This window comes from Oryctolagus cuniculus, chromosome 12 (assembly GCF_051225735.1).
Source record: "Oryctolagus cuniculus isolate XC-2025 breed Fujian yellow rabbit chromosome 12, ASM5122573v1, whole genome shotgun sequence".
Taxonomy (NCBI): domain Eukaryota; kingdom Metazoa; phylum Chordata; class Mammalia; order Lagomorpha; family Leporidae; genus Oryctolagus; species Oryctolagus cuniculus.
The window spans coordinates 81,422,742-81,448,261 of record NC_142878.1 but is presented as its reverse complement, the minus strand read 5'-3'; the positions used below and the strand labels follow the sequence as shown (position 1 = coordinate 81,448,261).

The window sequence follows — 25,520 nt, the reverse complement described above, 5'->3', positions numbered from 1 at the left end:
TGGAGACCTTGTCAGCTTCTCTTGTGCCACTGTGTGTGTTTTGCAGAGTTTTAAGAGCGTTTCTCTCTTTTGAGCGATCGCCCTGTCACAGGTGTAGAGGGCAAGCTAGAGCCCAGTTGACTTCAGAGAGGGGAACCAGGTAGGGCTGCAGAGGAGGGGAGGTCTTCTGTAGTGCTGGCTGTGTTCCAGCAGGTGTGTGGAATTTGCCAAATGAAATCACTTAAAATTCATTTTTAAAAAATGTGTGTTTCTCAGCCTCTTGAAAAAGAGGCAGACACAGTCATTTGCCACATACTTCCTCTGTGCCAGGCCAGTGCAGGTCCTGGGGTGACAACAGTGACCAAGACTCAGCTCCAGCCCTGGAGGTGCACCTGGTTCAGCAGAGAGAGAGATGCATAGGCAGATCACTAAAGAGCAACAAGCCAAGTGCCATGGAAGGGAGACACACGAAGCACCAGGGGACAGCGGGCAGCAGGGATGGATTTGAGGGCTGGTACCAAGCAACCAGGAGTCTCTCAATCTTTTTTTTTTTTTTTTTTTTTTTTTTTGGGACAGGCAGAGTTAGACAGTGAGAGAGAGAAACAGAGTGAAAGGTCTTCCATTGGTTCACCCCCCAAAATGGCCACTACAGCCGGCTTGCTGCACCGGTCCGAAGCCAGGAGCCAGGTACTTATCCTGGTCTCCCATGCGGGTGCAGGGCCCAAGCACTTGGGCCATCCTCCACTGCCTTCCTGGGCCACAGCAGAGAGCTGGACTGGAAGAGGAGCAACCGGGACAGAATCCGGCACCCCAACTGAGACTAGAACCCGGGGTGCCAGTGCCACAGGCTCTCAATCTTAAAAGTGCTTAAAAGCGCTAGGGAGCAACCAAAGGGACATGACACCCAGAGACAACAGGAGGATCTTGGTTAGATCCCAGTTTGAAAAAAGGCCACAAACAAGATTCCTGGAACAACTGGATATTTTAATTTTCTTAGGTGTGGCAGTGGTATTAGGGCTGCGTAGGAGAATGCCTGTATTGAGAGTTGAACTCTGAAGTATTAACATTTAGAAGTGAAGAATGAGATCTACAATGTTCACAGGGGATCTATAGATATGTGTGTGTGTATCCCTCCCTCTCTCCTCTCAAATGGCTATATAAAACACACACACACACACACACACACAGAGAGAGAGAGAGAGAGAGAGAGGAGTTAAGCAAATATACCAAAATGTTAACACTACTCAGAAATCTATCTGGATTGACAAGGGTAATCCATTATACCCTCCTGTGAACTTCTTTCTATATCTGAACTGTTCTGTAATCAAAAATAGGGGAGACAATGGGAGTGGTACATGAGTCAGGTGAACATTACCACGACAGGTCTACATAGCAAACAGATGCTGACACATGTTAATTTCATGAGCAGCCATGAATAGTTGCAAAGTGTTCCCACACACATGATCTCATTTCATCCTCAGAGCAGCCCAGTGTGGGGGTGTCTCTAAAAATAACCTCATTACTAGTGATGAATCAGGGTCCTGAGATCTTAAGTGATTGTCCCAAGGCCACCTGTGGATCAGGTACAGGTGGGATTCAGACCTGGGTCTTTTTTTTTTTTTTAAGATTTATTTATTTGAAAGGTAGAGCCACAGACAGAGAGAGACAGAGAGAAAGGGCTTCCTTCCGTTGGTTCACTCCCTAAATGGCCGCCACAGCTGGCGCTGTGCCCATCCGAAGCCAGGAGCCAGAAGCCTCTTCCTGGTCTCCTATGCGGGTGTAGGGGCCCAAGCACCTGGGTCATCCTCCACTGCTTTCCCAGGCCACAGCAGAGAGCTGGACTGGAAGAGGAGCAACCTGGACTAGAACCCAATGCCCATATGGGATGCCAGTGCTGCCGCAGGCGGAAGGTTAACCTAGTGTGCCACAGAATCTGTCCCCAGACCTGGGTCTTTAACACCACACCCAGCTTTCTTTTCTCATCCAGGGTCTCTATATGGAGTCCCATGGTTTATTCCTGCTAATCCAGAAGCCCTTAGCTAAGGCCAGGAGCCCTTAGCTCAGACATGAAAGGGAGCCCAGAGTCTATCTTCCCAGTCCCTGCTCTGTCCTTGGGCACTAGCCATCACCCCACTCTGCCTTGTGGGTTTGGCAGAGGTGAAGGGAGGGGAGGCAGGCAGGCCATGAGAAGGTGGCAGCTGGCCTTGAGCTCTTTCTCGTTGGCCAAGGCTAGGCTGAGCCTAGGCAACAGCCTGGATGAACGCAGTCTGCGTGGGAAAAAGCCCTCTCCAAGCAAAGAGTGTGTGCTTTGGGCTCGTGCTGTGTACATCCCTGCAAAGATGATCATCGCTCCTTACGGCTCCTGACGGCCTGCAATGCGCGCCAGATAAACGGCTCCTTCTTGGGCTCCTGCCAGGGATTGCTGGCGCTGCCAGGAAGTCTTAATCACTCTGCTGAAAGGGGCTGCTGCCCCTCCCCTGCCCAGCCCCCCACTGGCTGCCAGCTGGCTCCTGGGTGCCCAGCGGGGCCTAAGCCTCCTGCAGCTCCTGAGCCAAGGCCCCCTCTTTGAGCCCAATGCGAACTTACCCCCTCACTTTCCAACCACATGTATATTTATAAGCCTCTGTTCTTATTCTGAAGCCCCCTTCCAGGGAGTGGCTGCGTCTCAAATGGAACATAGAAATATTGGCAGCATTCTCAGTCATGCCAGCGGCTCACCCAGGACCGGGGCCAGAGGTGAGCCTTGAACATGCTTGCTAGATCTTAACGAAGGGACTTCAAAAAAGTGCATGGAAACATGTATTAGGACAAAGCTAGGCATGAGTTTCGAAACTTCTTGCACCACAGTAGATGTATCTTTTTATTCTGTTTTCCCACGAGCTGAATTCTGTCTGCCTCCAATTCCCTAGTTGAGTTCTCAACCGCAGTACCACTTGCTGTGCCTGTTTTCAGAGCTTTGAAGAAGCCACTCTGGGTAAATGAGGTCATGGGGTGGGTCCTAATCCAACAGGAGACACACCCAGAGGGGTGACCATGTGGAGACACCAGCGAAGGAGAAAAGGCCTCAGACGAAACTAACCCTGCGGACACTTTGGTCTTGAACTTTGGGCTCCCAGGTTGTGAGAAAATGAAGCTCTGACGTTGATGAGTAACAGAGGAGGCTATGGTCCTTTCTAAGATGCTCTTTGGATGTGAAATGATTGTGTTGGGGACCCAGCATGAGACCCAGTGCTGAGCAGGAGTGTGGCTAAATCTTAGGCTACATTGACACCCTGGACACCAAAACCCTGCATGTGTGCACTTACTGCTCACCCTGGTTGTTTGGTTACCTCACAGGTGTGGGTGGAAAGGTGGGTCCCCACCTGTCCTTTGTGAGTCGGTTCTTGCCGTCCTTCCTGCTTGGATGTCACCTCCTGATCATTCATCTGTGCTGCATGGAAGTGGTGGTCAGGGCACGGACGATCGCACTTAGGGAGTCCTTGATTGTGGACTAATTCCTGATCTGCGCCACAGGCAGAAGGGCGCTTTTCAGCAAGGAGACTTCTCAGGTGTTGAGAGTACCAAGCCGTGAAATCATCTGGTCTGGCCCTGCCAAGGCACCTGCAGCTGGAACTTAAAATTCAATAAATCTATGCCAGGCTGATTTTGAAGTTGATAATTTTGTAGGGCCTGCGAATGATGTGATAAATGTCCAAATGGCCCTTGGCAGAAAAAAGTTTCTCCCACCCTTTCAGGAGGGTCCTGCTCAGCTCATGAAAACAACCCCGAACCTAGAGGATTCTTGGGTGAAGAGCAAGACTTGAGGTTTTCAGAAATATCCTCAGTTACCTTAAGACTGGCCCAGGCTTTTCAGGTTTGATGTTTCAGGGCCACTCCTTTCTTTGGGCTGTTGGGGTTTGTGCATGGGTGCAAACCTATGCTTCTGAACTTGAATTGCATCCCCAGGAACATGTGGGAGGATGAGATGAGAGAGGGCAGAGACTTTGACCAGAGATGGCTTCCTCTTGGGTCACTGAGGCTGCTCCTGCCTATCATCTGGGGTTGTGTAAAGTGAGTGCAAACTTTTAGTTAGAAGTGGTCAGGTCCAGGGGCTGGCACTATGGCATAATCAGTTAAGACTCTGACTGCGGCACCAGCATCCCATATGGGTGCCGGTTCGAGTCCTAGCTACTCCACTTCTGATCCAGTTCCCTGATAATGGCCTGGAAAAGCAATATAAGATGGCCCAAGTCCTTGGGCCCCTACACCCATGTGGGTGACCTGGAAGAAGCTCCTGGCTCCTGACTTTGGATCAGCCCAGCTCTAGCCGTTGTGGCTGTTTAGGGAGTGAACCAGAGGATGGAAGACCTTTCTTTCTGTCTCCCTCTCTCCCTAACTCTGCCTCTCAAATAAATAAATAAATCATAAAAAATCCCCCAGAACAAAGAAGTGGCCAGCTCCAGAGAGGCTGAGAAAATGTCCTAGTCTCCTTGGCATCCAAGATGGGATCTCTCTGAAGGCTGAGGGGCCCATATGGGCTCTGGAGGGACATCACCATCCCTAGAACATCACAGGGGCCTTGAGTAGAATTCTGCCCCTGTGTCCTCAGGCAGGCCCACATTTAAGCAGAACCAAAGATGATTTCTATAGCTTGCTGTGGGCCTGCAGTCAGACAGGCCTGGGGATGTGAATCATCTTGCCACAGCTACTCTCTAGCTGAGATCTAAGGCAAGTTACTTTATCACTCTCTGCCACAATTTCTCCATATGAAAAGTGGGGGTAACAATTCTATCTCCCGGGGTGGTTGCCTAATTTAAGTGAAATATATTGACAAAGCACTTGACATATTTAAAAGTTCTTAAAAGTAATAGTTGTGGGCTGGCGCCGCGGCTCATTAGGCTAATCCTCCGCCTGCGGCACCGGTACCCCAGGTTCTAGTCCCGGTCGGGGTCCCGCTCTCTCTTCCAGTCCAGCTCTCTGCTGTGGCCCGGGAGTGCAGTGGAGGATGGCCCAAGTGCTTGGGCCCTGCACCCGCATGGGAGACCAGGAGAAGCACCTGGCTCCTGCCTTCGGATCAGCGCTGCGCCCCGGCTGCAACAGCCATTTGAAGAGTGAACCAACAGAAGGAAGACCTTTCTCTCTCTCTCTCTCTCTCTCTCTCTGTCTCAATTACTGTCTAACTCTGTCTGTCAAATAATAATGATAATTAGTTGTTATGACTCCATATAGCTTGTTTCTACTCAATTAAAGCAATTAAGAGTTTTCTTCCCAAAAGCATTGAGGCTATATTTTCATTGTCAGCCCTTGATCAGAAAGTGATACGTGTCTGCCCAACATGGTACTGGACAAAAATTGGTTCTGGGAAAGAAATGGTATAAGAGACATTGTCTGCCTGGATGTGCTCATGGAATCACATCTTTGTCCTCCTGGTGTTTGGGAGTCTCTGACTCCCTCAGGGCCACTGGGCTAATTAACTAGGGTTAAGTTAGGCTACAAGGTCTCCTGTTTAAAGCAGATAGAACTTTGCTTCCAGATTTCTCTTTCCTGATTACATCTCAGGAGATGATTACAGGGGAGACAACCACTGCACACTTCCTGGCATGGAGGTAGCCACTCAGATGAGCCCAGTCAACCGGAGATGTCAGCAAAGGAGGGCCCTGCATGTTACTGTGAGAGGTGAGAAGCGCCAGAGGTAGAGGGAGTCACCCAGGGCTGTGCAGCTCCTGTGGAGGTACAAAGTGATCTCAGAGACATTTCCTGAATCCAGCCGTGTCACGAAAACACAACAAAACCCGCCCTGCTGGCAGCTCCATCGTGGTGCTCCCAATGCATGGGGACCAGGCCTGCTGGATATAAACACGACCCTCCGCTCGTGTTTGAAACCAGACAGCGAGGGGGCCACTGGGAAGCCAACAACGTGACTAGCAGCAATGAGTGACTCATGGTCCCACCTCAACACCAGTCAGCTGAGCCCCACCTTCAGCTTCCCACCTGCTAGGTCATTACTGATAAGATCAAGCCGTAATTAGCTAACAACAGCTGACAATTGTTAAGGTGCCCGATTATAAGGCTGTCCCCTCCCTTTGGCAGAATCCAATCCAGAGTGGCCCCTGCAACCTTCCCTTAAACTCGCCTATCCCTAACCCAAGTCTTTGAAGCAGCCCCTCTTGGCCCCCGGTGACATCCCAGGGGTTGCTGGAGTGGTGCGCTGTCTTGCTGCAGTGAGCCACAGAAGTCTTCGACAGCAGGTGTGTTCCTGCCGGTCTTGGGTTGGCAAACTTTTATATCTGTAAAATGGGGATAACAATGCCTGCCCAATATTCTATTTTTCCTTTCAGGTTACTGTCAGAATCAAGTGACATAATGCAGGTAGGGATAAAATTGTAAAGGTGAAACATCTATAGGTCTATAAGGTAGGATGATTTAGAATTCTAAACAATTCTGTTTTCAGACTTAGAATAAGGGGTTTAAGATGGACGAGTCCAGGACTGCAGCCTGCAATGATGGTATCTCGTATGAGCCGTGGTTCGAATCCCGGCTGTTCCACTTCCAATTCAGCTCCTTGCTGAGGTGTCTGGGAAAGCAGTGGAGGATGGCCCAAGTGTTTTGGCCCCTGCTGCCCATATGGGAGACCCTGATGGAGTTTTGTGCTCCTGGCTTCGGCCTGCTGCAGCCCAGACTAGTGCAGCCATTTGGGGAGTGAACCAGTGAATGAAAGTTGTCTGTCTTTCCCTCTGTCTGTGACTCTGCCTTTTAAATAAAAAAAGATTCTGGATTCCTATTCAAACTTCTATTTGTGTGTTTTGGCTTCAGTATCATTGGCATAGATCCTTTCTATGATTTAGGATTAGGAATAGCAATGAGCAAGAGCACTTGAAGGAGACTTGCCCAAGGCTGGGGCCTACTTAGGAAGGAGAGCTGAGTGTTATGTAGGTGCAGGGCCAGACGAGGCTGCAAAGCTGGTGAGTGCTGAGCCCCACCCTTGCTTTTTTCCTGCTGATAACAGTGCTCCCTTTCAGGGAGTGGCCGGGGTTTCAGCCAGGCTGGGAGATAAGGCCCTCAACCCCAACTGGAAAGGCTAACAGTACCTGCAGCCCTTCCTGTTTCAAACCCAACCTCAACAGTGACCCACACAGCCTCCAAAGAGGAGGGCTCAGCTGACCATGGCCTGTGAGACCTTTGCCTCTGGCCACTTCTTTCTATGGGCCCCACCCTGGGCCTCAGCCAAGTCTCATGGCTCCCCAGTTCCACTATCCTTTTTCAAGTCTCCAAGACAGGGCTGGCTCATGTGTTTCCCTCAGCTTACAACATTCTTCCACTTCCTTCTCTTCAAGACTCAATTCAAAGATCCCCTCCTCTATAATGCTGCTTAATTGCTCTCTCCTGCCTCTGGACTGTTGTGCTATTTTCCACTTAATGTTATTATTTTTCTTCTTTTTTTATGTTTATTTTGTTCATCTACTGAGGGAGGAGGGAAGGGGAGAGAGAGAGAGAGATCTTTTTTAAAAAAAATTATTTTATTCCATTTCTTTCTTTTTTTTATTTGACAGGTAGAGTTATAGACAGTGAGAGAGAGAGAGACAGAGAGAAAGGTCTTCCTTCCGTTGGTTCACTCCCTGACTGGAAGAGGAGCAGCCAGGACTAGAACCCGGCACCCATATGGGATGCTGGCGCTGCAGGCGGAGGATAGAGAGAGAGAGAGAGAGAGAAATGTCTTCCATCTGCTAGTTCACTCCTAAATGGCTGCAACATCCAGGACTGGGCTGGGCTGAAGCCAGGAGCCACATGGGCGTCATGGGTGCAAGCAATTGAGCCATCTTCTGCTGCCTCCCAAAGTGAATGAGTAGGAAGCTGGATCGGAAGCAGAGTAACTGAAACTCCAACCAGAGACTCCAATATGGTAAATGGGTATCCCAAGCAGTGGCTTAACATGCTGCCCCCCCCCCCAACTTTTTAATTTGAGAGAGAGAGAAAACAAGAACTCTCCCAGCCAGCCAATGGTTCACTCCCCAAGTGACCAAATGGCTGGGACTGAAACTGGGAGCCAGGAACTTAATCTAGATCTCCCACATGGGTGGCAGGACCCCAGTCACTTGAGCATCAATGCTGCCTCCCAGAGTCTGCATTAGCAGGAAGCTGGAGTCAGGAGTAGGAGGCGGGCATTGCACCAGGTGCTCTGGTATAGGATGTGGGAATCTTAATCAGAGTCTTAATCACTAGACAAACACCTTGCATTCTTCTCGTGTTGTATTGAAATTATGCCCCCACCTCCCAACACACAGACGCCGTAGAATCAGGAGACCATGTCAGGTGGAGCTCCTTGGTGAATGATGTTTCACTTTTGAGTCCTTAGGGAATCAGTTCTGTGTGATTGTGGAGCCTAGTGCACAGCACACACGTCATCAATGCAGTCGTTTGCTGCTGTCGATCTTGTCCTATCTGAGTGTAATGCAATATCTTTTTTCCCAGTATTTTGGTTTTCCTTGGGACAAGGAACCTGGAACACTCCTGGAAAGCTTTTTGCAGTCACAGAGAGGCTGGTCCCAGTGAACTGAGAGCCACAGGCTCTGCCCTGCTCTGGCGATGCCTGGCTCATAGGAAAAGAATTCTTTTAATCATATTTTTAGGCCTGCCAAGGAATGGTTCAGCGTGGATGGTTAATTAGCTGCTGCAGTGACTATTTTTCTACTAATTACAAGTAAGCCTCAGCTTGGGAAATTTTTCTTCATTTCAGGAACCAATTTAAAAAACTTTTGAAATAATAGAGTTTTCACAAATACCTTGGTTTTAAAAATATCATTTGGGGGCCAGCGCTGTGGCGCAGTGGGTTAATGCCTTGGCCTGAAGCGCTGGCATCCCATATGGGCGCCGGTTTGAGACCCGGCTGCTCCACTTCCAATTCTGCTCTCTGCTGTGGGCTGGGAAGGCAGTGGAAGATGGTCCAGGTCCTTGGGTCCCTGCACCCACATGGGAGACCAGGAAGAAGCTCTTGGCTCCTGGCTTCAGATCAGTGCAGCTCCGGTCATTGCAGCCATCTGGGGAGTGAACCAGCAGATGGAAGACCTCTCTCTCTCTCTGCCTCTCCTTCTCTCTCTGTGTAACTCTGACTTTCAAGTAGAATAAATAAAATCTTTTAAAAAATAAAATAAATAAAAATATCATTTGAGTTATAGACACTTCAGAGAGAGGTCACTATCCAGAAACAAAAGATGTTGGCTCCTGCCTCCCAACCCCACCCCAGGCAGCTAGACATGAAACCAGGTTTTCCCTGGAGGCTTGTGCTGCTTCTGTGAGAAGTGCCTAGCCTGAATGTTGAGAGACCCAACGTTCTTGCCATTAACCTTTTTAATTTTTATTTATTTATTTTAAAATTTATTTGAAATGGAGAGAGAGCTTGATCTTCCATCTGCTGGTTCACTTTCTAAATGCCTACAACACCTAGGGCTGTGTCAGGCCACAGCCAGGAGCCTGAAACTCAGTCTGGATCTCCTCATGAGTGGCTGGGACCCAAGTATTTGGGCCATCACCTGCTGCCTCCCAGGGTGTGTATTAGCAGAAAGCTGAAGTTGAAAGTGGTACTATGCTTGAACCCAGGCACTCTGATATGGGATGCAGGTGTCCCAGGTAGAATCTTAAGCATCTCTGTGGTCTTCAGGCCAGCAGTATCTCTTGGGAACTCTTTAGAAATGCCAATTTTGAGGTCTACTTCAGGCCTATTGAATGTAAACTACAGGTGGGCCCCAGAAACATTATTTAGTCAGCACTTCTGGGAGTTTCTGCTGCATATGGAAGTTCCAGAACTGTGTTCTAGTCAAGTCCATTCATCTTAGCATTTTGAAGTAAAATTACTTCTAAATTAGTCAAATAGTAATTAAATATACCATATACATACACTATTATACCATCACATAAAGTATGAAAGGGAAAAAAGCTTAGATATAAACTCAGTTGAAGTCTTTTTTTTTTTTTTTACGTTTTCTGCCAATATCCTTGTCTCAAACTCACCTACCCCCACATGTTTGTGATCACAGGACACATACAAGGAGGTATATCACATTCTCCCCACTTTATGTTGAAACATAAACACTAACAGTCACTGTTGCCACCCACATGCATTCAGGAGAACGATTTTCCATGGTCACACAACTCTGCATTGAACAGTGGTGCCACGGTTTAGTTCACCAGGCCCCTGAACTTGAATTTGTGTGCACTGACCTGGAGATGAAAATGTTGTGGTCAGACAAGGAGGCCCCTATCCCTGCGTTTGATCCTCTCCACTTTTCCCCAACTACACCCTTCCTGTACCCCGGCCCCATTACAGCAACATCAGAACCATGTGTGTTTCTAGAAATAGAGTCAAACAGAGGAAAGGGAGGTTAGCTAACCGCTCTTGGTCATCCAGAAACTCGGACTGCCCAAGCCCCAGAACCCTCTCCTGGAACCCTGAAGGTCCCGAGATGCCACTGTGCTCCCTTGTGGCCACATCTGAGGGCTGCACCTTTTCTGAGGCCAGAGTTTGCCTCCTCATAGGTCCCATGCTTGGTGCAGGAGACTCCATGGCCCAACATAACCGCAGCTGGCTCACATACTCTGTGGGACAGAGCAGGTTCGGCCCGTTGTCTGGCTCTTACACGGGGACTGATGTTCAGCCAAGGTCCCCAGCCTGCTTGGTAGGCATCCAGCTCTCCTGCCTGCCCCTGGCTAGCCCTTTTCCCTGATGGGACAGATCCCAACTTTTGGCTTGGAGGGACCCTTCCTCCTTGGAACCAGGGCACAGCCATCTTCCTGACTGTGAGAATCACTGTGCCTCTGCCCTGTGTAGACCCAGTGGGTGTCAGGGACTCCCCCACCCCCGCCAGTGCTGAGGTTGATGGTCACATCCTCTTGGGTAAGGTAATTGAGACTTGTCTGCCTGGGGACCAGGCCAAAAATCCAGGCTAGTCTTTCCCTTCTGAGTTGCCTGTGAATACCCAGCATGCCTTGCAGCATCGTGACCACTGGCGTGGAAACATGGTGGGGATTTAGGCACTGGGTTCCCAGCTGGCTTTTGCCTGGGCACTCACTTGGTGATTGTTGTGCTCAGGCTCCTTTACAGGCCTTATTCCACCAGCAATCAGCCCTGCAGTTCCTCTCTGGACTATTTACAGGCCCAGAGTGAAAGATTGTTGGCTTAAGTCCTAGGTCCTTGTGACAGGTGCACAGAGGGCTGTCTCAGTGGTGAACACCTCGGGAGCATGCCATGCCTGCTTGGCAGAGGAGCCAGAAAGATTGGCAGTGGATGGGAGGGTCTCTAGCAGCAAAAAGATAGGGTTTGGTTGGAATTCTGGGCCTTGGCCTGCCTTTGATTCCAATCTGGGTGAATGAGTTGCATCTCATGAGTGAAGTTCCTTGTGATGGTGGAGGCCTGTCAGGGATTTGCAGGCCGTGCCAAGGCACTGGCTCAGCCCAGCTGAGCATAACAGGAGAACTGGAAGTGACAGGACTGAAGGAACATGGCAAGATCTCTTCCCCAGGGGCCCTCTTGGGATGGCAAATCCAGGACCAATCTGATGGCAGCTACTCAACATCTTTTATTTTATGATTCTTGTACATTTAAATACTTAAAAAATACCCTTCATGTTCACAGATCTCTCTAAATACACTTCTGGTCTCTAGAAATATACAGGTGCATGGTTTTTTTCAATTATGATTCAATGCGTAGGCTATTTAGTCTTATTTTTTTCCTCTCCCTTCATGCATATAAGATTTCCTTATACTTAGTTTTAAAACCATAAGACCAATTGTTATTGAACATTTTTGGACATCACAAGTCGCTTTGATAATTGGCCAAAAGTTATACTGTGTGTTCCAGCAGTCAAAACGCACATACGCAGGGCCCTGTGCACCAGCTCTGCAGACTTCAGGATGCTCCTAAAGCCACCTCCTATGCTAGGGTGAGATCCCTGCTGTTGAACTATGAGTGTGTAAGGGCCAGCAACACGCCTTTTATTTCTGAACCCCAGCCATTGTCATGCTCAGAGGTTTCTGGAACTTCTAGCAGTAGGCATTTAAAGTGATGATGGTTTAAAGGTGGACTTAGCAAGAGCTGGCCACCTCATCTTTTATAGTTTATTGTTGGGCATTGGAGTTGTTTCCAGTTGGTTGCAATCTAACCAGTGTTATCAACACCTTCCTGTTATTTTCTTCTTCTTCTTTTTTTTTCTTCCAGATGGCCTATTTTTGGAAGGTGTTTGGATTTGAAAAACACAAGCACTTTATTAGCGCTGTACCTGTGCTCCTGCTCAGGACAACCTTGTTCTTTTGTCCCATAAGACCCTGCTCAAAAGATCCTCTCAAGAGCTTTCTCTGGACCCGACCCTTGAAAGTGGACTCTGTCACTCTACCCCCTCCTCTGTAGTGGGACTCATCACATTCCATGTTCTGGTTGAGAAGAACATATACATGTATCTTAGCTCCTTTGTTAGACTTCATGACTTAGAATACTTCATGTCTTCTGTTTGACGCACAGAACAGCTCATTTTCCTACCCCTCTGCTCTTTAAGGCAGCATTATTTCCAAGAATATTTATGGAAAAATTGGTAAGCATCACTATTTTCTTGATTTGTTCTTCAGTTTTAAAACAGTGAATAGCTTAAAGAAGAAACAATTTCAATTTTAACACTCTCAATTGCAGCACAAATATTTCCATTATGAACCCACAGTTTTACTTCCCAAACAAAATGCTATACCTCACACTTAATAATCTGTGTAACTGCTTTGCATTTTAAACACAAATAAAAACTCTAAGGCAGCTACCTGGGATGATAGAATCGAAGTAGCCCAAGTTCTGTGTGTGTGTGTGTGTTTTTTTTTTTTTTTGTCTCAATAATCACTACCCTATCACATTTCATTTCAAAGCCACTATTTAAAAGCACCAATAGGTGTTCAGTATCCATGGGGTTAGAGACACAGACATGCACAAGCAAATTCTGAGCCGTCACACACTTACTCTTGCAGCGAGCATGTGTCACTGAGTCTGTGAGTGCCAGGGCTGACTTTATAACAGGGAGTTCTCTAAATCAGCGTTAGTGTAGATCTCAATGTGTCTTAGATGTTAAATAATAAGACTATGATAATTTGACATTTATATCTATTAACAAAAACCTCAACAATAACCACAGAAGTTGTAGAGAACTTATACCAAAAACCCATTTTTTTTTTTCTGGATGGAACTTTGTTTTGATCACTAGTGTTGTTTAGAATTGTGATAATAAAAGGCAGACCAAATTTTAGTTTTATTGTTGTATTTAAATTGTCTCCCGACAATGATCCCTAATCTCTACTTCCAGGGCATACAGCTGCCAACTCCATAGCCTGGTCCACCCTGATGGGACAGTGAGGTCATGCAGGGCAAGGGTAGGCTGTGGAGTCTACACATATAGGTGCCTGCTGCACAGTTGCAGGGGTTCTCAGCGTGTGGCTCGAGGTGCCAGGGGATTGCCAAGGCTGTCCCCCCTTTTTCTTATGGGGGAGGAAGGTTTTCTTCATGTACATCAAATAAAGCAACATATAACAGATTGAATGTAGAAACAGACAAGGGGATCTAGCTGTCTTCTATTAAGCCAGATATGAAAGATATTTTGAAAAATTTCTTTGGAAAACAGTGTCACTCTTTTGACTTATTTTTGTTATTATTTGGAAAATGTAAGTTATTTCTCATAAAATTGTGCTATGTTAATATGCAATGGCTTGGTTATTGTTATATTTAACAGCATTAACACATTTGTAAGATTTCTCAGTTTTAATTTGTAATATGATAAAAGTGAATAGTTGTATGTCACACAAAAAAGTTCTCCTCAATAATTTTTTTAATGCATTAATGTATTTGAAAGGCAGTGTAATAGGGAGAGACACAGAGATAGGTCTTCCATACAATGATTCACTGCCCAAATGCTTGCTACAGCCAGGGATAGGGCAGACGGGAATCAGGAGTCAGAAACTTAATCTGGGTCTCCCTCATGGGTGGCAGGAACACTAGTACACAGGCCATCTTCCATTGTCTCCTAGATGCATTAGCAGAAAGCTAGATTGGAAGCAAGGAATGGCTGGGACTTGAATCAAGCACTTGCTATGGGAAGTGGGCACCACAATGCCTGCCCCTCAATACTTTTTTAAGAAAGTAAATATGTTCTTGACCAGAACTCTTGAATTACACTAATGTATATTGCTTTCCACAAGGGTACTTAAAAGAGTGTGGAAAATGTAATCAGAAGAGGAGTTAATTTTACTGGAAAATAATTTTTAAAAGCTATGCAGTTTTTTCATCATGCATTTTCCATGAACTTTTCTAAGGCCTCTTGGGTGCATGAATTTCAGATTTTTTGCACCAAAATAAACTATACCCAAGAAGTTTTTGAAATCCCCTATATTCGGTAGAAGCTTACTGAACGTATTAAGCATGCCTATTACATTAATGAGTGACTGAGTGTATGTCTTGTTACTTCTAGAATTTGGAAGCTGTGCCTAATGTGACGGGAGGGGAAGGCACCTGTGAGCAGCAGAGCTGATGTCTGGAACAGGGGGCCTTCCCATGCCTGGAAGCAGCAGCTGCCATCTGGAGCAGAATTGCCTCTGGTGGCCACATCATTGGAGTGGACCTGGGTCTCAGATGTGTGGGCATAAGGGTGACAGTAGCTCTGTGTCAGAAGAGGTTCAAGAAACTCACTGTATCCCATCCCCCTTGGTGTGGAAGGGCAGGGACAAGTGTCTGAACCTACCTCCCTGTGACAGGATCTGAGCAGAATAGTTTTCTAGGGGCCTCTGAGTGTCAGATCACCGGGCCTGGGCATGATGGAGAGGGTTGTAGCTGCAGTAGAAAGGCTGGGGCTCCATGTATTTCTTCCTGCCTGTCCTGGCCAGCTGTGGAGTCTCCAGCAAGTCACTTAACAGCTGGCTTACTTGACCACACAATGAGGAGGAGATAAGATGTTTGTGTAGTGCCTGGCACATACACAATGCACAGTGCAGTAGTGAGTGCATTAGTAAAATGCTATTGATAATATTTGAAAGAAGTAGGCTGAGAGGGATGAAGTTAATGGGGAAGGGCCCTTTATGGGAGTACTTTCTTGATGAGTGACAGTTGGAGCTCGACCATGGTGTAGACCATAATTTCTGCGTCTCAATCCTCTTCACCTTGGGGGCCAGGTAATTTGTTGTTGCGAGGGATTGTTGTGTGCATTGCAGGAGGTTTAGCAGCATCCTTGGCCTGTCATCATGAGATGGATTGTGACAGCCAAGGATGTCTCCAGACCTTGCCCACTGTCCCTGGAGAGGTGAAACCACTCCTGGTGAGAACCAGGGGCATCGGCCCTCATCTGCCAAGAGTTCTGCTATGGGATTCCAGTGTCCCCGAAGTGTCCCCAGGAGGACGTTACACCAGCCACACACACAGATCTGTCCCCATTCCTTGCCGAAAGAAATCTGCTCAGAGATTCTGCTTTCCAGGGAACAAAATGCCTCCCGACTCTCATCCTCTTTCCTGAGGACTCCTTCCTCTAATCATGGCCACTTCCCTCAACTTCTAGATTAACCAGGAGCCAGGTAAACCAGCAGGCTGACCAGGACAATGAAATTTTTGAGAAAGATCTGGACAATACTCAGACGCCTGGAGGAAGGTCCTTCCCTTCAACCTCTGTCTTGGCACTGAGGGGCTTGGAAGCCCCAAGTCTCTTGTAAAAACAGGACCAATCAGTAGAAGAATCGACAAAGGAACTGTGCTATAGTCACACAACAGAATATGCCAGCAATACAAATGAATGAGCTACAACTACACAGAAATGCACGGGAACTCTCACCAACTTAACATTGAAGGAAAAAAGCCAGGCACAGGAGAACAGTCCATTAATGAAATGCCTTGTCAAAGGCAAAATAATATATGCTGAAGCTCCAGGGGTATACAAGGCTCTGGGGTGCTGATTCCATTTGTGAAAATTCATTGGATCTTTTTAAAGATGTTTGTTATATTTTAATATTGCAGTAAAAACTAAGGAAATAACCATTATTCTGGGCCAAAGGACAGGGAAGGCCCTGTAGCAAAATCATTGTGTACACAGGAATAAAAATCATCAGCATCTTTGCCCACATGTCTCTAAATTATTGTGGAAAGGCCAGTTTTGAGCATGACTTTATTAATGAGATGATGTATGTAAAATAATTAGCATAGTGCTTGGCATACACAATGCTCAGCAAGTGGTAATAATTAATGAAGATTCTTCCAAAGTTCATAGAAAAATTGAATTAAAAGTTGTTTATTCTGATGTAAAAATAAAGAAATCTGTGCATAGTTTTTCATAATACGCATTTTCTATGAATTTTTTTGAAGACCCTTCATACTGCTAATGAGCTATTAGTTGACCTAGGAAAGGAAATAACAGCCAAATACAAAGAAACAACCTTTTTTTTAATAGGGGGAAAAGTTTCTGATTTTCAGGTACATTCCCTTTTAGTAAAATCTTGATTTTCAAAATTTTTAGCTCCATTGAGGCATAGTAGAATTACTAGCTCCTCACTAATTGGCGCAAAAACAAAGTCCGAAACACCTGCCAACTTAGGCCAAATAGTTCAGTTAACTTCACACTCATCTTTTATTGGTCCTGCTTAGCTAGAAAACTGGACTCCACCTACCTGATGGAGCATTTGGATCTGTCTTTTGCTATCAATAGAACCTGAGGACTTCCAGACAAACAGGCGGGACAGCTGTTGAACTATTCAGTTAAACTTTGGCAGGAAAATAAAGTCTAGAAAATGTGCAATGATTTCACTACTGTAGACCTGCCTGGAAATAGGACTCTCGTAAGTCTTTACTGAGAGAGCCAGGCAATGAGATAATTCCAGCAAGATGGAGAATTTCAGGGCAAGCTGTGCTTTGCAATTGCAAATTAGATGCCAAATTAACTCTGAAACTCTTTCAGCATGACTCTGAGAATCAGATACATGAGAGATTTCACTGCCAATCACAGGTACTTGGAGAAGACTTCTATTCCCAGAGTGGTTTTCTGGCACTTGAATCCTGCTTGCCAACTTCTGTGCGTCCTGGGAACCTGTGATACTCCCAACAGAATCACCTGGTATGCCCCAGAGCAAGCTGTGTCCCCCACAGAAACTCTTGGATTCTTTGTGATGCACATTTAAAAAGGAAAATCCATGCCCATCTCTGAAAGAAGACAGGCTCTTACCTGGTCTTAGGCTTTGTCCATGGGTACTTGATTGGATCAAGATGCATACAGCCAAGAAAATGGGGACACACAGGGGACTTCCCATTCCTCCTGTCTCACTCAGGGTCCGAGGTCTTCTTGCTAATTTCTGGAGCTAAAGAGACCAGAATGCCTATTGATACTTTGTCAGGGAAGTCTGTCCATTAATAATTAACCTCTCCACATGTTATCCAGTTTCCTTTTTGCCCCCAACCCCGGCTCTGACTGCACCTACTACAAAAAAGATGGGTTTACAAAAGTGCTGTTTATCCTGATACGTTTCGAAAATAAAATACCTTTTCATGTACCTTCCTGGGCCAAGGTCATAGTTCTGAATTAATCAATTTAAAGTTAATGGGCTGTGTTTGGACCTTCTGTCAAAGGTCAGAGGTAGGTTGCCCAAGTCTCCCTCTGACAGCACTGCAGAGGGGGGAGGGGGATGGGAGCCTGGCGGTGGTATTCAGATTGCAAGCTAAGCCCAAAGAGAAAGGAAGGGTCCTCCCATGCTGAGAGCTCCCTGGAGAATCCATTTTCTATTGAGTTCAGGGAAATTGCTAAGGCCTGGAGATGAAGTGTGTTGTGGCCACGTTTCTACAGATGAAAAGGGGGCAGAGAATTCTCAACCTCAGTGTTAAGAAGGAGCTGATGGAGAAGCAAAGATGTCCTTGCTCAGAGCCCCATGTGAAGATGACCTGAGAGTAAACACAGGATTTCCTTCTTCGGTTAATCAGTACTCCAAGTGAGAAGTAAAAACCCAGGTAGAGGGATGCTATTGTGTCTGGCTCTTGTGATATTCCTTGGATCCCTAGTCCTACTTAAAGTTTGTTCATCTCTTCTATATGTATTTGTATGCCTACCATGTGCTAGGTCCTGTTCAAGGCAGTTGAGATACACAAGTGAATCAATCAGATTGACTCAGCACAAGGCACCAGCGAATCCAAGTTCCTGGAAAATCCCAACCCCTCAAAGATGTTTCTGTAGGTAGAATACACTTTCTTACCACTTTCCATCCAGGAAGAGGCCTTCTGAGTTGCTGTAGTTCTTTTAACTTCTTTACTTGTCCCACCCCAGATTCCTCTGCCACCATCTCATGCCAACTCAAGCTGGTGGGGCTCTCCTGGGAAATGACAAGGAGTGGCTGGCTGTCCCTTTGCAGGGGTGCTGACTGCTGCTCCCTCTACTCCAGCTCTTCCTGCCTCTCCCATCACCAGGTTCTGCCTCTCTGTAGTGGCTTTTTTTTTCTTTGATAGGCAGAGTGGACAGTGAGAGAGAGAGAGACAGAGAGAAAGGTCTTCCTTTTCCGTTGGTTCACCCCTCAATGGCCGCTCCGATGGTGCACTTCGGCCAGCACACCGCGCTGATCCGATGGCAGGAGCTGGGTGCTTCTCCTGGTCTCCCATGGGGTGCAGGGCCCAAGCACTTGGGCCATCCTCCACTGTACTCCCTGGCCACAGCAGAGAGCTGGCCTGGAAGAGGGGCAACCGGGACAGAACCGGCGCCCCAACTGGGACTAGAACCCGGTGTGCCGGCACCACAGGCAGAGTATTAGCCTAGTGAGCCGCGGCGCTGGCCTCTGTAGTGGTTTTAATGCCCAGGCTCTGTTGAGTTTCCTTGAACCTGACCAGGGAGATTGCTGGGAGGGAAGCAGAGAGGCTTTCATACAGTCAGACGTTTCCAGAGCCTGGCGACCCTGAGTCTACCACTGCCGGTTCTGTAAAACATTGCATAACCTTCATGAGTTCTATCTCCTTAGCTCTAAAATGGGATGGTATGTGTCTGAGACAATACTTTGCAATGTCAACTTATCCTCTCAACCTATTCCCCTTGCACTCCCTCCCACTTTAAATGGGACAAGATAGAAAGAAGTTTGCAAATATTTTATTTCCTTGAAACAGTGGCTCTCACAGCAAGTAAATTCTAAACTGAAAAGTTGGGCAAAGGCTAGAATGTGTTGAAGGGAGAAGGACACCCCTACCTTTCCATTACTAGAAAGACAATCTACTGGGTTTTGCAGGTGTGGAGGAGGGAGAGATTGGTTCATGGGTCTGAGAGCAGAAGGAACAGTCCCTTGCTTCCTGGAAACCAGATAGAAGGGAGGAGCCCAGAGAAGAAATGGGTGTGTGTGTGTGGGCACATAGCCGAAGATGTACCCAGCGTGGAAGCATAGTGAACTTCTGGTGCCGACATGTTGATGAGAGCATGCTCTCACCCACCCCCCCCACCTCCCCACTGACTGCCTATGTGGTCTGATGACAGAGGAAGAGCTGCTTACCCTCCAACCCCAAGCCTGCTCAAGATCTACAGCATCACTAAGGGTTGGGTGATACAGAGAAACAACCCAGGAAGGTCTGAAAATAGGGGTATAGGGTGCATCATTCAGATGGGTTATGGAAAAGAAACTCATTTGTTGTTCAGAATTTGTGGACTGAGAGTCACATCTCTACAAACACAGGCATGTTCTGAGTATTAGAGATTTTTCTAAGTGAGGTGTCCAGTCAAGTGTTTGGCTCATGGTAGAGGTTCAATAAATTTTAGTGACTTATTTTGGAAGCAATATACTTGGTGGTCAACAATCCAAGCTTTGGAATCACCCAGATCTATGCTCAAACCCCTGTCCTATCACATACTAGCTGTGTGATCTTAGGTAAGCCATTGACATTTTATTCCTCTGTATAAGGGGATTCAAGGATGATAGAATCAAAACTAGAGTGAGGGCCTAGGTAACATTCATATTAAACAAGTTCTCTGGGTTATTCTTGGTCACTTGAAGTTTGAGAGCCATTGCCTCAAAGGGTGCTTAAAATATCTACATGGATGTATAGAGAAAATGGCAGGCCTTTCATATTTTTTATTTATTTATTTATTTTTTTTTTTTTTTAGGCCTTCCATATTTTATTATGTCTTATTCAGAAAACTTTGTGTAATGTTTAATATGCTACTGCTATTTTTTTAAACTTTTATTTAATGAATATAGATTTCCAAAGTACAGCTTATGGACTACACTGGCTTCCCCCACCCTCCCATGACTTCCCTCCCACCCGCAACCCTCCCCTTTCTCGCTCCCTCTCCCCTTCCATTCATATCAAGATTCATTTTCAATTTTCTATATATACAGAAGATCAGTTCAGTATACATTAAGTAAAGAATTCAACAGTTTACACCCACATAGAAACACAAAGTGAAATATACTGTTTGAGTACTCGTTATAGCATTAAATCTCAATGTACAGCACATTAAGGACAGAGATCCTACATGAGGAGTGAGTACACAGTGACTCCTGTTGTTGACTTTACAAATTGACACTCCTGTTTATGGCATCAGTAATCTCCCTCTGCTCCAGTCATGAGTTTCCAAGGCTATGGAAGCCTTTTGAGTTCTCCGACTCTTATCTTATTTAGACAAGGTCATAGTCAAAGAGGAGGTTCTCTCCTCCCTTCAGAGAAAGGTACCTCCTTCTTTGAAGACCTGTTCTTTCCACTGGGATCTCACTCACAGAGATCTTTTCATTTAGGGTTTGTTTTTTTTTTTTTTTTTTTTTTTTTTTTTTTTTTTTGCCAGAGTGTCTTGGCTTTCCATGCCTGAAATACTCTCATGGGCTTTTCAGCCGGATCCGAATGGCTTTAGGGATGATTCTGAGGCCAGAGTGCTGTTTAGGACATCTGCCATTCTATGAGTCTGCTGTGTATCTCGCTTCCCATGTTGGATCATTCTCCCCTTTATTTATTCTATCGGTTAGTATTAACAGGTACTAGACTTGTTTATGTTATCCCTTTGACTCTTAGTCCTTTCATTATGATCAATTGTGAACTGAAATTAATCACTTGGACTAGTGAGATGGCATTGGTACATGCCACCTTGATGGGATTGAATTGGAATCCCCTGGTATGTTTCTAACTCTACCATTTGGGAAAGTCAGCTTGAGCATGTCCCAAATTGTACATCTCTTCCCTCTCTTATTCCCACTCTTATGTTTAACAGGGATCACATTTCAGTTAAATTTCAACACTTAAGAATAACTGTGTATTAATTACAGAATTAAACCAGTCGTATCAAGTAGAACAGACAAAAAAATACTAAGAGTGATAATGTGTTAAGTTGTTCATTAACAGTCAGGGCTATGCTGATCAAGTCACCATTTCTCAGAGTGTCCATTTCACTTCAACAGGTTTCCTTTTTGGTGTTCAGTCAGTTGTCACCGATCAGGGAGAACATCTGGTATTTGTCCCTTTGGGATTGGCTTATTTCACTCAGCATGATGTGTTCCAGATTCCTCCATTTTGTTGCAAATGACTGGATTTCGTTGTTTCTTACTGCGGTATAGTATTCTAAAGAGTACATATCCCATAATTTCTTTATCCAGTCTACTGTTGATGGGCATTTAGGTTGGTTCCAGGTCTTGGCTATTGTGAATTGTGCTGCAATAAACATTAGGGTGCAGACCGCTTTTTTGTTTGCCAATTTAAATTCCTTTGGGTAAATTCCAAGGAGTGGGATGGCTGGGTTGAACGGTAGGGTTATCTTCAGGTTTCTGAGGAATCTCCAGACGGACTTCCATAGTGGCTTGACCAGTTTGCATTCCCACCAACAGTGGGTTAGTGTCCCTTTTTCCCCACATCCTCGCCAGCATCTGTTGTTGGTAGATTTCTGTATGTGAGCCATTCTAACCGGGGTGAGGTGAAACCTCATTGTGGTTTTGATTTGCATTTCCCTGATTGCTAGTGATCTTGAACATTTTTTCATGTGCCTGTTGGCCATTTGGATTTCCTCTTTTGAAAAATGTCTATTGAGGTCCTTGGCCCATCTCTTAAGTGGGTTGTTTGTTTTGTTTTTGTGGAGTTTCTTGATCTCTTTGTAGATTCTGGTTATTAACCCTTTATCTGTTGCATAGTTTGCAAATATTTTTTCCCATTCTGTCGGTTGTCTCTTCACTCTCCTGACTGTTTCTTTTGCAGTACAGAAACTTCTCAATTTGATGCAATCCCAATAGTTGATTTTGGCTTTGACTGCCTGTGCCTCCTGGGTCTTTTCCAGAAACTCTGCCTGTGCCAATATCTTGAAGGGTTTCTCCAATGTTCTCTAATAACTTGATGGTGTCAGGTCGTAGATTTAGGTCTTTAATCCATGTTGAGTGGATTTTTGTGTAAGGTGTAAGGTAGGGGTCTTGCTTCATGATTCTGCACGTGGAAATCCAGTTTTCCCAGCACCATTTATTGAATCGACTGACCTTACTCCAGGAATTGGTTTAAGATCCTTGATCAAATATAAGTTGGCTGTAGATGATTGGGTTGATTTCTGGTGTTTCAATTCTGTTCCATTGGTCTATCCATCTGTTTCTGTACCAGAACCATGCTGTTTTGATTACAACTGCCCTGTAGTATGTCCTGAAATCTGGTATTGTGATGCCTCCGGCTTTGTTTTTGTTGTACAAGATTGCTTTAGCTATTCGAGTTCTCTTGTGCCTCCATATGAATTTCAGCATCATTTTTTCTAGATCTGAGAAGAATGTCTTCGGTATCTTTTTTTTTTTTTTTTTTTTGACAGGCAGAGTGGACAGTGAGAGAGACAGACAGAGAGAAAGATCTTCCTTTGCCGTTGGTTCACCCTCCAATGGCCGCCATGGCCGGTGCGCTGCGGTCGGCGCACTGCGCTGATCCGATGGCAGGAGCCAGGATCCAGGTGCTTTTCCTGGTCTCCCATGGGGTGCAGGGCCCAAGCACCTGGGCCATCCTCCACTGCACTCCCTGGCCACAGCAGAGAGCTGGCCTGGAAGAGGGGCAACCGGGACAGAATCCGGCGCCCCGACCGGGACTAGAACCCGGTGTGCCGGCGCCGCTAGGCGGAGGATTAGCCTAGTGAGCCACGGCGCCGGCTGTCTTCAGTATCTTGATTGGGATTGCATTGAATCTATAAATTGCTTTTGGGAGAATGGACATTTTGATGATGTTGATACTTCCAATCCATGAGCATGGAAGATTTTTCCATTTTTTGGTATCCTCTTCTATTTCTTTCTTTAAGATTTTGTAATTCTCATCGTAGAGATCTTTAACGTCCTTGGTTAAGTTTATTCCAAGGTATTTGATTGTTTTTGTAGCTCTTGTGAATGGGATTGATCTTAGCAGTTCTTTCTCAGCCATGGCATTGCTTGTGTATACAAAGGCTGTTGATTTTTGTGCATTGATTTTATATCCTGCCACTTTGCCAAACTCCTCTATGAGTTCTAATAGTCTCTTAGTAGAGTTCTTTGGGTCCCCTAAGTAAAGAATCATATCGTCTGCAAAGAGGGATAGTTTGACTTCTTCCTTCTCAATTTGTATTCCTTTGATTTCTTTTTCTTGTCTGATGGCTCTGGCTAAAACTTCCAGAACTATGTTAAATAGCAGTGGTGAGAGTGGGCATCCCTGTCTGGTACCAGATCTCAGTGGAAATGCTTCCAACTTTTCCCCATTCAATAGGATGCTGGCCGTGGGTTTTTCATAAATTGCTTTGATTATATTGAGGGATGTTCCTTCTATACCCAATTTGCTTAGAGTTTTTATCATGAAAGGGTGTTGAATTTTATCGAATGCTTTCTCTGCATCTATTGAGATAATCATATGGTTTTTCTTCTGCAGTCTGTTAATGTGGTGAATCACATTGATTGATTTGCGAATGTTGAACCATCCCTGCATACCAGGGATAAATCCCACTTGGTCTGGGAGGATGATTTTCCTGATGTGTTGTTGGCGAGAATTTTATTGAGGATTTTTGCATCTATGTTCGTCAGGGATATTGGTCTATAATTTTCTTTCAGTGCTGCATCTTTCTCTGGCTTAGGGATTAAGGTGATGCTGGCTTCATAGAAAGAATTTGGGAGGACTCCCTCTTTTTCGGTTGTTCTGAATAGTTTGAGAAGAAATGGGATTAGTTCTTCTTTAAATGTCTGTTAGAATTCAGCAGTGAATCCATCTGGTCCTGGGCTTTTCTTTGTTGGGAGGGCCTTTATTACTGTTTCAATTTCTGTTTCAGTTATGGGTCTATTTAGGTTTTCTATGTCTTCATGGTTCAATTTAGGTAGATTGCATGTGTCCAGGAATCTATCAATTTCTGATAGATTTTCCTGTTTGCTGACATACAAGTCCTTGTAGTAATTTCTGATGATTCTTTTTATTTCTGTGGTGTCTGTTGTTATGTTTCCTTTTTCATCTCTGATTTTATTGATTTGGGTCTTTTGTTTTTTTAGTTAGTTGGGCCAATGGGGTGTCAATTTTGTTTATTTTTTCAAAAAACCAGCTCTTCGCTTGGCTGATATTTTGTAATGTTTTTTTTTTGGATTCAATCCTGTTAATTTCTTCTCTGATTTTAATTATTTCTCTTCTGCTACTAGATTTGGGTCTGGTTTGCTGCAGTTTTTCTAGGTCCTTGAGATGCGCTGAAAGCTCATTTATTTGGTACCTTTCCAATTTCTTGATATAGGCCCCTATTGCTATAAACTTGCCTCTCAATACTGCTTTTATCGTATCCCATAAGTTTGATATGTTTTGTTGTTATCCTCATTTACTTCCAGAAAGTTTTTGATTTCTCTTTTCATTTCTTGAATGACCCAGTGTTCATTCAGGAGCATGTTGTTCAGTCTCCATGTGTTTGCATACTTTCTGGGGTTTCCTGAGTTGCTAATTTCCAGCTTCATCCCGCTGTGGTCTGAGAAGCTGCATGGTATGATTCTAATTCTTTCAAATTTGCTGAGACTTGCTTTATGGCCTAGTATGTGATCAATCCTAGAGAAGGTTCCATGCACTGCTGAGAAGAATGTAAAGTCTTTAGATGTTGGATTGAAAGTTCTGTAGATATCTGTTAGGTCCATTTGGGCAATAGTGTTGATTAAATCTGCTGTTTCCTTGTTGATCTTCTGTCCGGATGATCTGTCTATTTCTGAGAGTGGAATATTGAAGTCCCCCAGTACTATTGTATTGGAATCTAAGTCTCCCTTTAAGTCCCTTAACATATCTGTCGCTCCCCCTCTTCATGGAGGAACGACACTAAACCCTGCCTAGGCTTCATATCTGAGTCACGGCACCATTATGTCGCTCCCCGTCTTTGTAGAGGAACGACACAGGACTCTGCGCTGTTCTTTTGTCTGCTCGGCCCTCCCCGGGTTTGCTGCTGGTTTTTCCCGGGTTGGCTACTGACCCTTCCACCTCCGTGGAAGGGCGGTTCCCCCTGCCACATTCCCCACTTCCGCGGGGGAGCGGCACACCGCCGGCCGGCTCTCTCGGGGGCTGCACAGGTGTTCCCCTTAGATGTTCCTGGTGCATGCCGTCTCTCTCCTCCTTTATAGTCCTCCTCCACCAATCC

The 25,520-nt window shown here is 45.6% G+C and overlaps 1 protein-coding gene across 1 annotated transcript in view; it reads right to left on the bottom strand.

Moving 5' to 3' along the window:
- LIPC (lipase C, hepatic type) overlaps positions 1-17,256 on the bottom strand; it is a 158,159-nt gene extending 140,903 nt beyond the window's left edge. Inside the window, 1 exon segment of the mRNA NM_001082032.1 lies at positions 17,172-17,256. Coding sequence (NP_001075501.1) covers positions 17,172-17,256 — 85 coding nt within the window.
- Positions 17,257-25,520: the final 8,264 nt, after the last annotated feature.